General features: G+C 43.6%; 1 protein-coding gene across 3 annotated transcripts; it reads left to right on the top strand.

The window, feature by feature from the left end:
- Positions 1–36: 36 nt before the first annotated feature.
- Positions 37–2,176, top strand: LOC307144332 (uncharacterized protein; the record flags this gene model as incomplete). 3 transcript variants are annotated; one of them, XM_079846638.1, is made up of 3 exons in its annotated part: positions 37–186; positions 511–1,578; positions 1,651–2,176. In XM_079846638.1, the coding sequence occupies 3 exons, from the start codon at positions 37–39 to the stop codon at positions 2,098–2,100; spliced, it is 1,668 nt and encodes a 555-aa protein (XP_079702764.1). In that variant the 3' UTR covers positions 2,101–2,176. The 3 variants fall into 3 exon arrangements, with proteins under 3 accessions (XP_079702764.1, XP_079702765.1, XP_079702763.1); XM_079846639.1 differs by having other exon boundaries at positions 37–318; positions 511–1,554; positions 1,879–2,176; XM_079846637.1 differs by having other exon boundaries at positions 37–318.
- Positions 2,177–15,005: the final 12,829 nt, after the last annotated feature.

Below are 15,005 nucleotides of genomic sequence, written 5' to 3'. Positions count from 1 at the left end.
CTCTGGGGTCTTGAGGAATTTCCTGGAGGGGAGATTATGACGGGCCTTGATCTTGTGGATCTTGTGGTTGAGCCTGTGCTGGAGCCAGTGGTGGGGCTTGTTGTTGAGCCTGTGGTTGATCTTGTGGTGGGGTTTGTGGTGAAGCCCGTGGTGGGGCTTGAGGTGGAGCCTGTGGTGGGACTTGAGGTTGATCCTGTGGTGGGGCTTGAGGTGGAGCCTGTGGTGGGACTTGTGGTGGGGCTTGAGGTGGAGCCTGTGGTGGGACTTGTGGTGGGGCTTGTGGTGGGGCTTGAGGTGGAGCCTGTGGTGGGACTTGTGGTGGGGCTTGTGGTGGGGCTTGAGGTAGAGCCTGTGATGGGACTTGTGGTGGGGCTTGTGGTGGGACTTGTGGTGGGGCTTGTGGTGGGGCTTGAGGTGTAGCCTGTGGTGGGACTTGTGGTGGGGCTTGAGGTGGAGCCTGTGGTGGGACTTGTGGTGGGGCTTGTGGTGGGGCTTGTGGTGGGGGTTGAGGTTGATCCTGTGGTGGGGCTTGTGGTGGGGCTTGTGGTGGGGCTTGAGGTGGAGCCTGTGGTGGGACTTGTGGTGGGGCTTGTGTTGGGGCTTGAGGTGGAGCCTGTGGTGGGGCTTGTGGTGGGGCTTGTGTTGGAGCCTGTGGTGGGGCTTGAGGTGGAGCCTGTGGTGGGGCTTGAGGTTGATCCTGTGGTGGGGCTTGAGGTTGATCCTGTGGTGGGACTTGTGGTGGGGCTTGTGGTGGGACTTGTGGTGGGGCTTGTGTTGGGACTTGTGGTGGAGCTTGAGGTGGAGCCTGTGGTGGGGCTTGAGGTTGATCCTGTGGTGGGACTTGTGGTGGGGCTTGTGGTGGAGCCTGTGGTGGGACTTGTGGTTGATCCTGTGGTGGGACTTGTGGTGGAGCCTGTGGTGGGGCTTGAGGTTGATCCTGTGGTGGGACTTGTGGTGGGGCTTGTGGTGGAGCCTGTGGTGGGACTTGAGGTTGATCCTGTGGTGGGACTTGTGGTGGGGCTTGTGGTGGAGCCTGTGGTGGAGCCTGTGATGGTACTTGAGGTGGAGCCTGTGGTTGGGCTTGAGGTTGATCCTGTGGTGGGCCTTGAGGTGGATCCTGTGGTGGGGCTTGTGGTGGGGCTTGAGGTTGATCCTGTGGTGGGACTTGAGGTGGAGCCTGTGGTGGGGCTTGAGGTTGATCCTGTGGTGGGACTTGTGGTGGAGCCTGTGGTGGGGCTTGAGGTGGAGCCTGTGGTGGGGCCTGTGGTGGGGTTTGAGGTGGAGCCTGTGGTGGGACTTGTGGTGGAGCCTGTGGTGGGGCCTGTGGTGGGGCCTGTGGTGGGGCTTGAGGTGGAGCCTGCGGTTGGGCTTGAGGTGGAGCCTGTGGTGGGACTTGTGGTGGAGCCTGTGGTGGGGCCTGTGGTGGGGCTTGTGGTGGGGTTTGAGGTGGAGCCTGTGGTGGGACTTGTGGTGGAGCCTGTGGTGGGGCCTGTGGTGGGGTTTGAGGTGGAGCCTGTGGTGGGGCTTGAGGTGGAGCCTGCGGTGGGGCTTGAGGTGGAGCCTGTGGTGGGGCCTGTGGTGGGGCTTGAGGTAGAGCTTGTGGTGGGGCTTGTGGTGGAGCCTGTGGTGGGGCTTGTGGTGGGGATTGAGGTGGAGCCTGCGGTGGGGCTTGAGGTTGATCCTGTGGTGGGACTTGTGGTGGGTCTTGAGGTGGAGCCTGTGGTGTGTCTTGAGATGGAGCCTGTGGTGGGGCTTGTGGTGGGTCTTGAGGTGGAGCCTGTGGTGGTTCTTGAGGTGGAGCCTATGTTGGGGCTTGAGGTGGGGCTTGCGGTTGATCCCGTGGTGGGTCTTGCGGTGGAGCCTGTGGTGGGACTTGAGGTGGAGACTGTGGTGGGTCTTGTGGTTGATCCTGTGGTGGGACTTAAGGTGGAGCCTGTGGTGGCTCTTGTGGTGGGACTTGTGGTGGGTCTTGTGGTGGGTCTTGTGGTGAGACTTGTGGTGGGACTTGTGGTGGGTCTTGTGGTGGGACTTGTGGTGGGTCTTGTGGTGGTGCCAGTGGTGGGACTTAATGTAGGCTTTAAGGTGGAGGTAGATGGCTGAAGAGGGGTGTCATCAGGCTTGTCCTCAGTGATGGTTTTAATAAAGTTGGTGTTGAAGGCTGAGTCTTTGGCCTTGCAGACAACTGCCTCAGAAAGAAACATATGGAAGAAGGTAAGCTTTTAGGAGCCATCATATGACATGGCAATATGGCATCTGAAGACTGAGCAAGAAAAAAAGGGAATTTGAAAGAAAAGTTACTCTATTACTCACGTCTAGCTACAAGATCTTTTGTGTCCAATTTTTCTCCCATGACCTTAATCTCCTGAAGCCGAGCTGCCTCCAGCTTGGCCTTCAGCTCACATTTCCTGAAAATCCGTCCCTCAATCACACTGGACACCAGCAGAACCAGCGCCAACACAGCCAACATCTTCACTGGGTTTATGCTCTTCATCTCTCTCCTCTCTGATATCTGGAGATTAAACAAGGAAAGTGAAAGCAGAGATAAATTTAAACATTTTGTTAGGCCTCTCAAACCTTTTTGCTGAAGTACATCTAAGTACTAAGTAATAAGTCGTTTTTTATTTTGCAATATTCACTTATAGTTACCGAGAATTCACCTTAATGTGATTGTATATCAAGCTTCTTTTGATGCTTTTTCTTGTAAATGAAATGAAAAATAGCAGATTTTAGCTCTATAAACATATATGGTCAAATAGATTAAAAAGTATACATTTTTCAACAAGAAATATTGTTTGCTATTAGACAAAGTACATCTGTAAACAATTTGAGCAAAGAACCTGCAATAATACAAGGGCAAGAACCATATTTAGTCTTACCAGACGTTTTGTTGTTGGAGATACAGATGAATGAAAGTCTTTAAATGTTCCTCTGTCTTCACTGTCTGTGACCAATCAGACTTATATATGTTAGAGTCGTCTCCACCTACAGCTGCACCTGTGCTTTTGGTTCATCCCACCATTATTAACTTTTTTACAAATTTAATTCAACATGTTCCAGAAGGATGGGCTCTCCCTGCTGAGTTTTGGTTCCTCCCAAGGTTTCTTCTTCATCCACCCAAACCAACCGTTCGGGTGTTATAAGGCACTATATTCAGTAGAACCATTTTGGAACAAAGAAAACAGCGCAGGCAGGTTGTGTTACTTCAGCCTTTGAACCTCTTTTTGACTAGATCATGATGTTTGGTTGCGCAAAACACACACACACAACCAAAATAATTCCAATTAAAACAAGCAGGTAATTGATCTTTTACAGCTGGATATCCAAACTGCACTGCTCATATGTACTGTGAAAAGCTCTATACAAATAAATGTGAATTGAATTGAATATAATAGAGCACAAGAATAATCAAGAGGAGAAGATACATTTTTTGAGCTTTTAAATCTTTACTGTTTTCTTCTTTGGGTGGATCTGTCATCAGGGTGGACCTGACAATTTCATGTCAAGCCTGTGATTAAAACAGTGCAGTAGTGGTTTTGCTCAAGGCACCGTCATTTGAATAGCTCTTTCTAGGAATAAACAATGGTTTTGACAGATTTTAAAAACATTGTAAACATTGATGATGTAAGACTGGAGAAACTGGAAGAGAGGGCTACTCTCTGAGAAAACAGGCAATTCCAAATTTTTGGAGCATTGTGGCTGAAAGAAGTACTACCAGATCATTTATGATTTACTATAATGTGTCAAAACAAAAGACCAGCATTAAAGGATCTTAAACTACGATTTGGGACGTATCTCGACAGACAGTCTGAAATGTATAGAGGTGCCAGATTGTGTTTTATAAACCAATAAAAGATCCTTAGAATATATTCTTTGATGAACTGGTAACCAATGCAATTCCATTAAAACTGGTGTAATGTGCGTTCTCGTTTTTAATTTCATTAGTACTCTGGCTGCTGCATTTTGTATCAATTGTAACTTCACTATAGAACCCTTAGGCAACATAGCATTATAATAATCAAGATGAGTGGAGATAAAAGCACGAATGAGTTTCTTAGCATCCGAAGATGTGTTCCAAAGATGAACGAAAGTCTTATGGAGTTCGAACAACATGAGGGTGAGTAATTACTGACATAATTTTCATTTTTGGGTGAACTAACCCAGCAAAGTGTGAGCAAAGTGTGATTTTCCATAATGAAAGAACATTTAAAAAAGATACTTCTTAACACTATTGTCACCTTTATGTTTAGTTTCGTTCTTGAACTTTCAGTTTGTTCATTATCACGTGTTTCCTTGTTCTGATTCCCGCCACTCATCTGTCTCCTTGGTCATTGTCATTATTAGTTTGTGTCAGCTGTGTGTAATTAATCGTCCTTGTTTTTGTTCACTACTTAAGTTGTTCGTTCTACGTTGCATTTAGTGTGAGTTGCCCTTCTTTTCCTAGTTTTATTTGTATTATTCTCATTAAACTTCGTATTGCTTCATCTTCGTCTGCCTTCCTGCAACCACCCGTGAGTGACAGCTATAGTGACTAAACAAACAGTAGCCTATAATTATTAGTGCTGAATAGAAATAAAGGTGTGGTAGTTGGGTAGTTGATCATAAAATATGTTTGGAGTTGATCAGGGCTGAACTAGGTTTTGCAACCTCAAGACATCATGTTCACAAAAAACCATTGTTCAGCCAATCCTGATGAGTAAGAATAACAATAGGTTACTGTCGTAACCCTGGATCTCTGAAACATCGAGGGGAGAGATCCACCTGTGGGAAGAGCATCCGTACCTGACCTCTGCAGAAGCATCCAATTGCACCAAGTCTGGCTAGATAGACAGAAGCGTACAGCCAATGGCAGGTAAGGCCCCACCCCCTTACCTGCGGGCATATAAAGCCTGCATGCGCTCCAGTAAGTATATTCGCTTCTCATGCGGTAAGCGGGACAAAGCTGGTGGATCTCTCCACTCGATGTTTCAGAGAACCGGGGTTACGACAGTAACCTATTGTTCTCTTTCATCTCGTGTTCGAGATCCATCTATGGGAGAGACATGGACAGCTCCCCGATTGCCCAATACACTCAAAGTGAGGTTCTGAAGCCAGAGAAGGACGGTCACCCAAAGGGGCCTGACACGTCCCATAATCATGAACCCGCCATACTGACGCACACATATAACTGCTGTTTACAGGCAGGACATGAAACGTGTGTGGCACACAGAAGAGAAGGAAGGGTTAAGACAACCCCACCCCCAAAACAGAATGTGTTACTGACGTTCTGGTGACATCCAGCCGGTAGTAATGCACAAACTTAAGGGGAGAAGCCCAGCCGGCAGCAGAGCAAATGTCCTGCAGTGATACTCCCCTGAACAGAGCCCAAGAGGCGGCTAAGCCCGTCGTGGAATGAGAGCGGATATCCCCTGAGGGCTGCACTCCCTTCGATTCATATGCCAAAATTATAGCGTCCACAAGCCAATGTGAGAGGCGTTTGTAAGAATTGATAAATTAGGAAATTCCGGACAGTCAGTTTCTGGGTTGACCAGACCCTGAGAGGACAAAAGGACCTCTCCGGAGATTACCATTTGAACTGGCCCTCGTGCACTATCGAGACGAAAGTCTCACCTCCGAGTCATCCTAATCTACATCTCTTTACCTCTCCCATCACCCCCTCTCTCCCATGCCAGATGATCACTTGATTTCTCCAAAGAAAATGTATAGTTTAATGTGAATGATTATCACAGAGTATTTTCATGTTTGGTATTGTTTAAAATGTCACAGTGCGACTGGTACAAATGTCTCTTTCTAAATAAGTAAAACAAAAGGTAATAAGGTTTTTAAGAGTTTATGGATAACTGACTTACAAAGGAAGGTGGTCTCTCAAGCAAATGGTCACCCACCCCCATAAAGGTGCGACCACTGCATGCAAATTTCTTTTGTTAGTACATGTTTCCTGGTGAAAGGTTTGGGTATATAAGAAGATGCAGCAGAGAGTTCGGGGCCTTTTCTGTAAATAGATCGGCCCGTGAGGCTGAGAGAAAGAAATCTCTCAGCCTCACGTACTTCTTAAAGTTGGGTTTGCATCTTCTCTCTATTCCAGAGTATTTGATGTTTTGTATCGATTATCTTTGAATTGATTATGAAATTGGCATGATACATTTACCTGACATAATAAATTGTTACATGTGATTATTCCAACTGTTCTTGACATTGTTCATTTAATGGTTAAAAGGAATAGTCATTCGCTCACTATTAGTGAGGCACAGATATTATTAAGACCTTTCATTTATGGAGTCAGATGAAATTACGAGAGAATACATAACTAAATGTATTGTAAATTTAACCAACCAATACTTCGCATGAGAAAAGGACAGGAGCACGTGAGACCTTCCCTGTGTTATTGGAAAACCTCCATTGGACCAATTTCACGGGCCTTACAAAGTGGTGACCTCGACGTGATCTCTAAACAGATAAAAACAGTTTCACGAGAAAACATCCTTTCCAGCAAGTATTTGGGATTCTGAAATCAGCATGAGGTTTTTGAACATCTTCTCTTTCTTCCGCCGGTATGGTAAGTAAACTTTTTCTGCCCTTTATAGAAGTGTTGAAGAAATGTTTGCATTGTTTACTGGTCGGAATTAAAGCCCTGCTTTGTTTAGAAATGTGATGCGGAAGCCAGATGAAGATTGAAAAACCTTGTGTATTAGATTTTAAAGATCGCTTTGTTTTGCCTAAGCAACAAGAAACGAAACCTAAAGTGAGAATAACATCTCCCAAATAATTAATAACTCGATGAAGAGCTGAAAAAGTAAAGCCTAAAAAGTTTTAAAATCAGAAGCATGTTTTCTGGCCATTGTTGTGTTGGCTTTGTTTAAACACTAGCAACACTTGATGACAATGAGCAAACAACAGAAGTTGTTAACGATCGGAAAACACGTGATTTTATAAATAAAAAGGCAGATCGATGCATTGTTTATGAGAAGAACATTTTGGGAAAAAAGGATGATATGATTTACAGGCTAAAACTCAAATATCAAGGCTATGCTAAATGCTATTGTCCATGCTGTTTTCAAAACGCTCAAGGCTAATGCTAAACTGCTAATGCTAAAGCCATGCTGGATTCCAAACGCTTAACCCTTGTTTTGGGTCATTAATATCCTATACTAAACCATAACTAATGTTGACTATATTGAATTTAAAAGCTTAAACTTTAACACCGATGGAATTAAATTAAGTTATTCAATTTAATTTGGCTTATTTAAGTTCCTCTGAAAAGTAAACCTCTAAAGTGTTTGATATGCTATCTAGTCAAAAATTCGGGAAAATTGGAAAATTGTGCTCAGTTATCACTGTTAGGTGGTTGGGGATATGGCGAGACTGTAAAAACGATGGCAGAGTAATCTCTAAAATATATCCAACACAACTGACAGGAGCTGTTAAATGTGGCGAGTCTGTAAAAACGATGGCAGAATAAACTCTAAAACATTGTAACACGCTGGGGTAATACAAGTATAAAAAGGCGCCGTTATAACTAGCTATGATCGCGCGCATCCTGATTTTGACCGTCAAGCTGTTCAAATATTTGAGGATACTATTCTAGACAATGAATGATTCTGTTTGGATTTTCAAATTTGTAGTTGTGCTTAACACATTGTGCTAGAACACACTTTATAGTTGTTTGTGCTACGAAAATGTGCACATAGGCTAGTTGAGTTTATTCTTTAAAAACACAAGATTTACTGTAAGTGTATTTGAAATACTTAGGCAAAGGTGATATAGATGTTGTATTCTATTGCTTTGCTGTGAGTGTATTTGGAACACTTAGGTAAAAGGGTTGTAGATGTTGTATTCTAGGCCGTGTGTCCTGTGTAAAACTGAATTAAACACGTGTGTCTATGCTAAATTTGGTGGCTACGATGTAAATCATAAGACAAACAAATCTGAAAATCAGAAACAGTGAACGCATCTTATTAATCCTGAAACAAAAACCTTTTCAGATTTAAGGCTTCAGAGAACTAAATATTGTAATGTTTGAATGTATTCTGAATTACTCTGAGATTTGTTTTTTCCAAAATAGATCAACGGATTCGTATATTTCCACAAGTTTGCGTCAGAGGTTAGCGACGGCTAACAGCTGATATCAGGGAGTTTGCTGGCGACTTGGGTGGGTGGATGTGTTCCGATGTCTTCTTTTCTAATTTAATGTTACTTTAGATAAATGTACAGGCTTGATTAATTCAGAGCCAAAACCTACTAAAGTAAAACGATTGAATTAAGATCTTGAAGGGCACCCAAGGGGGCTATGAAAAGGTCTCTTTGATTGTTGTGCGTGTTTCGGCAAAATCCTAGAGAAGTAGCCAACTGCCTCTGCTCCTGATCTTCGGGACTGGCCACTTGTGTCGTGCATCCTTGGGAAGGACTGCAAAGCGATATAGTTTTCCTGATCTATAAACGGAAAAATATAAAGTAAGAGTAAATAGAATAACCAAACGTTAAAATGGCCATTTAAAAGACTAAATGAGAAGAAAATGTATTTGAAACCTAGCAAAGAAAAAAAGAGAAACAGCGAATGTACATCTTATCAGCCCTGAGCCAGAAAAGCCTTTTTCATATTCAAATGTATTGACATGAGAACAAGTAGAGATTTGACCATGCGTTAAGTTGTTCCAGAGACTCTTCAGAAACAGAAAACAATATAATTTGGCTTGTATTGTTATAGAATATAATTATATTATAACTTGAAATATAATGAACATTATATTGCACTCGCAGAGTAGGATAATAATTGGAGAAGTGTGACTTTCGTCATTAAATTGAATTTCTGAAACAGAACTTCATTTGTGTGCTACCCAGTGCCAAAAAGGGGTGGTACACGGCTAGAATTGTGTGGCACAGGTAATAGCAAACCAAATTGTGCAACAACTAAAATGTAATCTGACCAGAGAAGTAAATTTACAAGGAGGGTGTGAAATGCTAAACAGCAGACAGAAGTACCACAGTTTTTTGCACGACAAAAAATATCTGCACTAACTAAAATGTGTGAACGACACCATAAACAGCTAATGCTAACCAGACAACCCAGAGATCTGGCTGTAATGAGAGAAAGCAATGAGCATTGCACATGCAGCAGACTGAAGGCTGAACTGAAAGAGCAGCTTCAGGTGTCACAACACACTGAAACAACAGCAACAATTCAGACGTGGTCAATGAAACTCGGTTTCATGTGACATCTGGAATTAAAATTGCAACTGACATGATATTGGAACAAGTAAAAGAATTCCACACGTCTGAATTTAATGCTTTTGAAATATTGGAATTATCTGTCTGTGGTTCGCTCTCCTCTGTTTTATGTCTCAGGTGTACTTCTGCAAATTCCTCGAAGGACGGATGCCAGGATGGGGCGGACCCCACCTCAAGGCCAGGACAGTGGAATTGTTAGAACATAACCTCGGGAGATGGGTGAAAAGACACTTCAAGAGGCCATTCACACTTACAATAGTACATCACTGAATAAATATGGCCTCCCAGTTTAGAACTGGATCAAAATTTGCAACACAATTGTTATCGATTATATTCCACCCATCTCCTAGACATGAACACTGAACACACACCTCCATCACTACACATCATAAGAAGATAAAGATGACAGAGTCCAAAAGTGTCACTTCACTAAGATCTACTGTCCATCTTCACACTAACAGTTCCAGATAGCTTCACACACATAGGATGGTAAAGCTGATCCCATGATGACAATCTAAAAGAGACATACATAGCATACGCTATTCAGAACACACACTGCCAACTCATGGAAAAACACTGAAATATACATATGAATGGCTACAGTCACAAGTCAGTGATGCGAATTATAAAGCAGAGACAGACCTGCTATCAAATTTCAAAATGTTCAAACTTTCTGATTATTATTGGGGTGGTTGGAAAGTCAGAGGGCCCCTGATTTCTCAAACATACCACTAATAACAGAAACATAAAAAACGGACAGACCTGAAGTGTGAGCACTTCAATCAATTACAAAATTTACAATTTAACCCTATCATCGACTGTGACATGGCCAGCACAAAACACACACACACACACACACACACATACACACTCACTTGCTCACTCTCTCTCACACACACCCACACTCACACTCAAAAACACAAAACTGTTACAAGGAATGAACAATCTCCATTCTTATATGCTTAAACATGTTCCAAGTCACCTCTTAGATCTGCATAGGTGGCTTGCATTGGAAGATTCATGAACAAAGTGATTATTATATACATGCATTTCTTCCTAATTGTGATTGAATATTATTATTGCTGTTATTTATTTATGTTACACTGACCTCTTGCTGCATTTCCTTTGAATAATTCAGACCAAGAATACTTAAATTCCACTACCATTTAACATCACAGTGGTAGTGAAGAATTGGATATTTAAAATGAGACCATTCTACATGACCCTGAGAAACATTTGAGACCAGATGTACCATTCGCACTTGCTGACATGAACATGATATTTTATATTGAACATGACATGATTTTGTTTTGTTGCATTATGTGTTCCCATGCATTTCCATACAACTTCAAGTTCATAAGTGCTCAATCGTGAAGTGGACATTTAAGATGCTTTTCAGGTGTCTCAGGCTCTTCACACAAAGCAGTGTGAACCAAGGAGAAGCCCTTCATCCACTGAGGTCTGCCCAGACAACTGTACCGCTGGAGGTGACAGGATTGGTCAAGAAGGGTCAGATCATCATCGTGGAGAAGGTGCCAGAGAAGCAGAAGTTTCTCCATGGAGGAATGACACGTCAACTGAACAAGTAACAAAGGTCCAGATTGACTCTACGAACTTTGCTCACATCACAAGATCACAGGATGAAAACCTGAATGCTTTCATCCACCTGCTGGACTCAAGCAACATACACCTGGTGAGACCAGGTGTTCTGCAGGTGAACACAGTCCTCTGCAAGCTTCTACAGATGCTAACATTGAAAAGACTATTTTTCTCAAGGATTACAACAGACGTTGATCAGTGACTCCATAGGAGCTCATTTGAATTTGACCCACGGAGTCAAGGAGGGAAACTGTAAGAATTGATAAATTAGGAAATTCCGGACAGTCAGTTTCTGGGTTGACCAGACCCTGAGAGGACAAAAGGACCTCTCCGGAGATTACCATTTGAACTGGCCCTCGTGCACTATCGAGACGAAAGTCTCACCTCCGAGTCATCCTAATCTACATCTCTTTACCTCTCCCATCACCCCCTCTCTCCCATGCCAGATGATCACTTGATTTCTCCAAAGAAAATGTATAGTTTAATGTGAATGATTATCACAGAGTATTTTCATGTTTGGTATTGTTTAAAATGTCACAGTGCGACTGGTACAAATGTCTCTTTCTAAATAAGTAAAACAAAAGGTAATAAGGTTTTTAAGAGTTTATGGATAACTGACTTACAAAGGAAGGTGGTCTCTCAAGCAAATGGTCACCCACCCCCATAAAGGTGCGACCACTGCATGCAAATTTCTTTTGTTAGTACATGTTTCCTGGTGAAAGGTTTGGGTATATAAGGAGATGCAGCAGAGAGTTCGGGGCCTTTTCTGTAAATAGATCGGCCCGTGAGGCTGAGAGAAAGAAATCTCTCAGCCTCACGTACTTCTTAAAGTTGGGTTTGCATCTTCTCTCTATTCCAGAGTATTTGATGTTTTGTATCGATTATCTTTGAATTGATTATGAAATTGGCATGATACATTTACCTGACATAATAAATTGTTACATGTGATTATTCCAACTGTTCTTGACATTGTTCATTTAATGGTTAAAAGGAATAGTCATTCGCTCACTATTAGTGAGGCACAGATATTATTAAGACCTTTCATTTATGGAGTCAGATGAAATTACGAGAGAATACATAACTAAATGTATTGTAAATTTAACCAACCAATACTTCGCATGAGAAAAGGACAGGAGCACGTGAGACCTTCCCTGTGTTATTGGAAAACCTCCATTGGACCAATTTCACGGGCCTTACACGTTAATTGCTTAGATATGAGATTCCCCTTGCGAGGGGGTGCCCATGAAATAAAGAGCTGGTCACTCTTCCGGAAAGCACTGGTCCTAGCCAAATATGTCTGTAAGGCACGGACAGGACACAGGGCATTCAGCCTTTGATCCTCCGCAGAGGAAAAAGGAGGAGGGTGAAAAGCGGACAGCTCCAACACCTCCGATGTGAACGCAGGGAAGCATTTCGGCATGAAGGCCGGATTAGGCTTCAGGAAAACCTTATCTCCACCAAGAGAGAATTTAGTGCACGAGGAATGGACCGAGAGTGCATGTAGCTTTGGATATTGTTTAGCTGATGCCAAGGCCAAGAGCAAAGCTGTCTTGAAAGACAACAGCTTTAGGGAAATATTTCCCTGGGGCTCAAAAGGAAATTTAGACAGAGCCTCCAGCACCATGGAGAGGTCCCATTCAGGGACCGTTCTTCTGATGACTGGCAAAGACCCAGAGGGTCGCATCCACGTCCTTTAGCTAGAAGAACATGGGACAATGAATAATAATAATTCATTACATTTATATAGCGCTTTTCTCTGCACTCAAAGCGCTTTACATAGAATGGTGGATCTCCTCAACCACCACCAATGTGCAGCATCCACCTGGATGATGCGACGGCAGCCATATTGCGCCAGAACGCTCACCACACACCAGTTTACTGGTGGAGAGGAGACAGTGATGAAGCCAATCAGTATATGGGGATGATTAGGAGGCCATGATGGACAGGGGCCAAGGGGCAAATTTGGCCAGGATGCCGGGGTTACACCCATACTCTTTCGAAAGACATCCTGGGATTTTTTATGACCACAGAGAGTCAGGACCTCGGTTTAACGTCTCATCCGAAGGACGGTGCTCTTTGACAGTATAGTGTCCCCATCACTATACTGGGGCATTAGGACCCACACAGACCACAGGGTGAGCACCCCCTGCTGGCCTCACTAAACACCTCTTCCAGCAGCAACCTGGTTTTCTCAGTTGGTCTCCCATCCAGGTACTAACCAGGCTCAGCCCTGCTTAGCTTCAGTGGGCAACCAGTCTTGGGCTACAGGGTGACATGGCTGCTGGCGATGGTAGTTTTTGCATGAGGCGAATAGATCTATAGTTGCCTGTCCGAATCTCATCCATATCATACCCACTACCTAAGGGTGGAGGCTCCAATCTCCATAAATTGGGTTCCCCTTCGATAGAAGATCTGCGCCTCTGTTCAGAATGCCTGGAACATGAGTCGCACGTAACGACAGGAAAAAATGTCTGCTCCACACCAAAAGCTTGTGAGCTAAAGAGTGAAGTTTCGGCGAATGCACGCCGCCCTGACGGTTGATGTAAGCCACTGCCGTGGTATTGTCGCAGCGTACGAGCACATGATGCCCTTGCAGGCGAGGCAGAAAATGATTCAGAGCTTTTCATATGGTCATAACATAAGCTCTAAATAATTTATGTGCGCTGAACGTAGTCTGCTCGGCCACAAACCATTCACCGTTCTCAGCGCTCATCCAGTGGTGCAAAGCTGCCGAGCAGCCGCACTTCACTGTTACAGAGCAGCAAAGATCGCGTATCGGGCTGAAATGTAGTAACAAAACCCATTTCATGAACGCTCTCATTCTCAGGAGTCCCAGCAGCAAAACCTGGATAGATGAAGCCATAAGACCCTGCAGCCTGAGGCATGTACGATATTGTACTTTCGCCCCCTCTCTGTCATGATCCTGCCTCTTTCTCTGTCTCCCTCTGCTGGTCACACACACACAGTTCACCACTACGCTCTCTTTCATTACTGACAGCTGTTTTCACTTTTCATCACGCTCATTCCTCTCCACCTGTTCCTCATCTTCTCTCATTATCTCGGCTTCTTCTACCCTCTCTTTCCTTGTCTAGTTGTCAGATTGTTTGCAGTCTCAGATGCACATTGACCTGAGTAATATTGCTATCCTGTCCTGTCCTGTCCTACGGAATTACTGTTTCTGCTGGAATTACTCTGTTCCCGTCATTGTACACCCACAGAGAACTGAAGTTAGTTACCTGATCGGTGCTCGCCGCCAGAATCCTGTTCTACCTGTTTCTCCGCGATTCACGAGATCTGCTACTTCACCTGCCTTCAGTTTGTCCCTGCCACAGAGGAAGATTGTGTTCACGTAATTTACCAGTTTATGCTGGCTTCTTCAGTTTGCTGTTTTGAACTTTCTGTTTGACATTACCTGTGGTCAGACTACTGCTTCTATTAAAGAACTGTGATTGTCACTTTAGCTTTTGAGTCATCTCTTGCCACACCACACTCTCTGAACTGCGATAGACAGTTCATTAGAGAGAGAACGCACTAGCATTGAGACTGAGTTCAACTCCAAGCAAGGCCGGATTTACCACCAGGCCGATTGGGCCGGTGCCTGGGGGCCTTAAATTAAAATAAAATTAATTTATGAGTATGTGTTTGTGTGTATGTGTGTTAACAATAATTTATTTGCACACAAAAAAGTATCATGATCAGTTTTTTGGCTGTGTCGGCTGTGTCTGATGATGACAATGAGTCAGCTTACCGCGGAAACTATTGATAGCGGCAAGACAGGTGTCCTGCAACACTTTCTCCTTCGATTCGGCTATAATGAGCCAATCGTCTATGTATGTCAAAATCCTCAGACCTGCCATTCTCATGGGTGCTAAGCCCGCCTCCGCACACAGACAGAAACTCCGAGGGCTTAATGAGAGCCCGAAAACACACATTCACGTAAAGCCCAAAAATAACTAGCTGAATCAGACTGTAGCCTGTCTAAAGCAAAATAATGGAGATAATGCATTTGTTAAACAGCACATTTTTAAATGTACATAGCACAATCAGTTTGAGCACAAACCAAAAAGCAGATATTCATCTGCCAAATTATTTAATGAAAAAATGCTAAGGAATATGTGTGTGTGTGTGTGTGTGTGTGTGATTTTCTGAAAAAGATTTTCTGATTAAATGAAAAATTGTGCCCT

Source organism: Squalius cephalus, assembly GCF_949319135.1.
Source record: "Squalius cephalus genome assembly, chromosome: 2".
NCBI classification, from domain to species: Eukaryota; Metazoa; Chordata; class Actinopteri; order Cypriniformes; family Leuciscidae; genus Squalius; species Squalius cephalus.
This window is presented reverse-complemented; position numbering and strand designations above follow the sequence as displayed.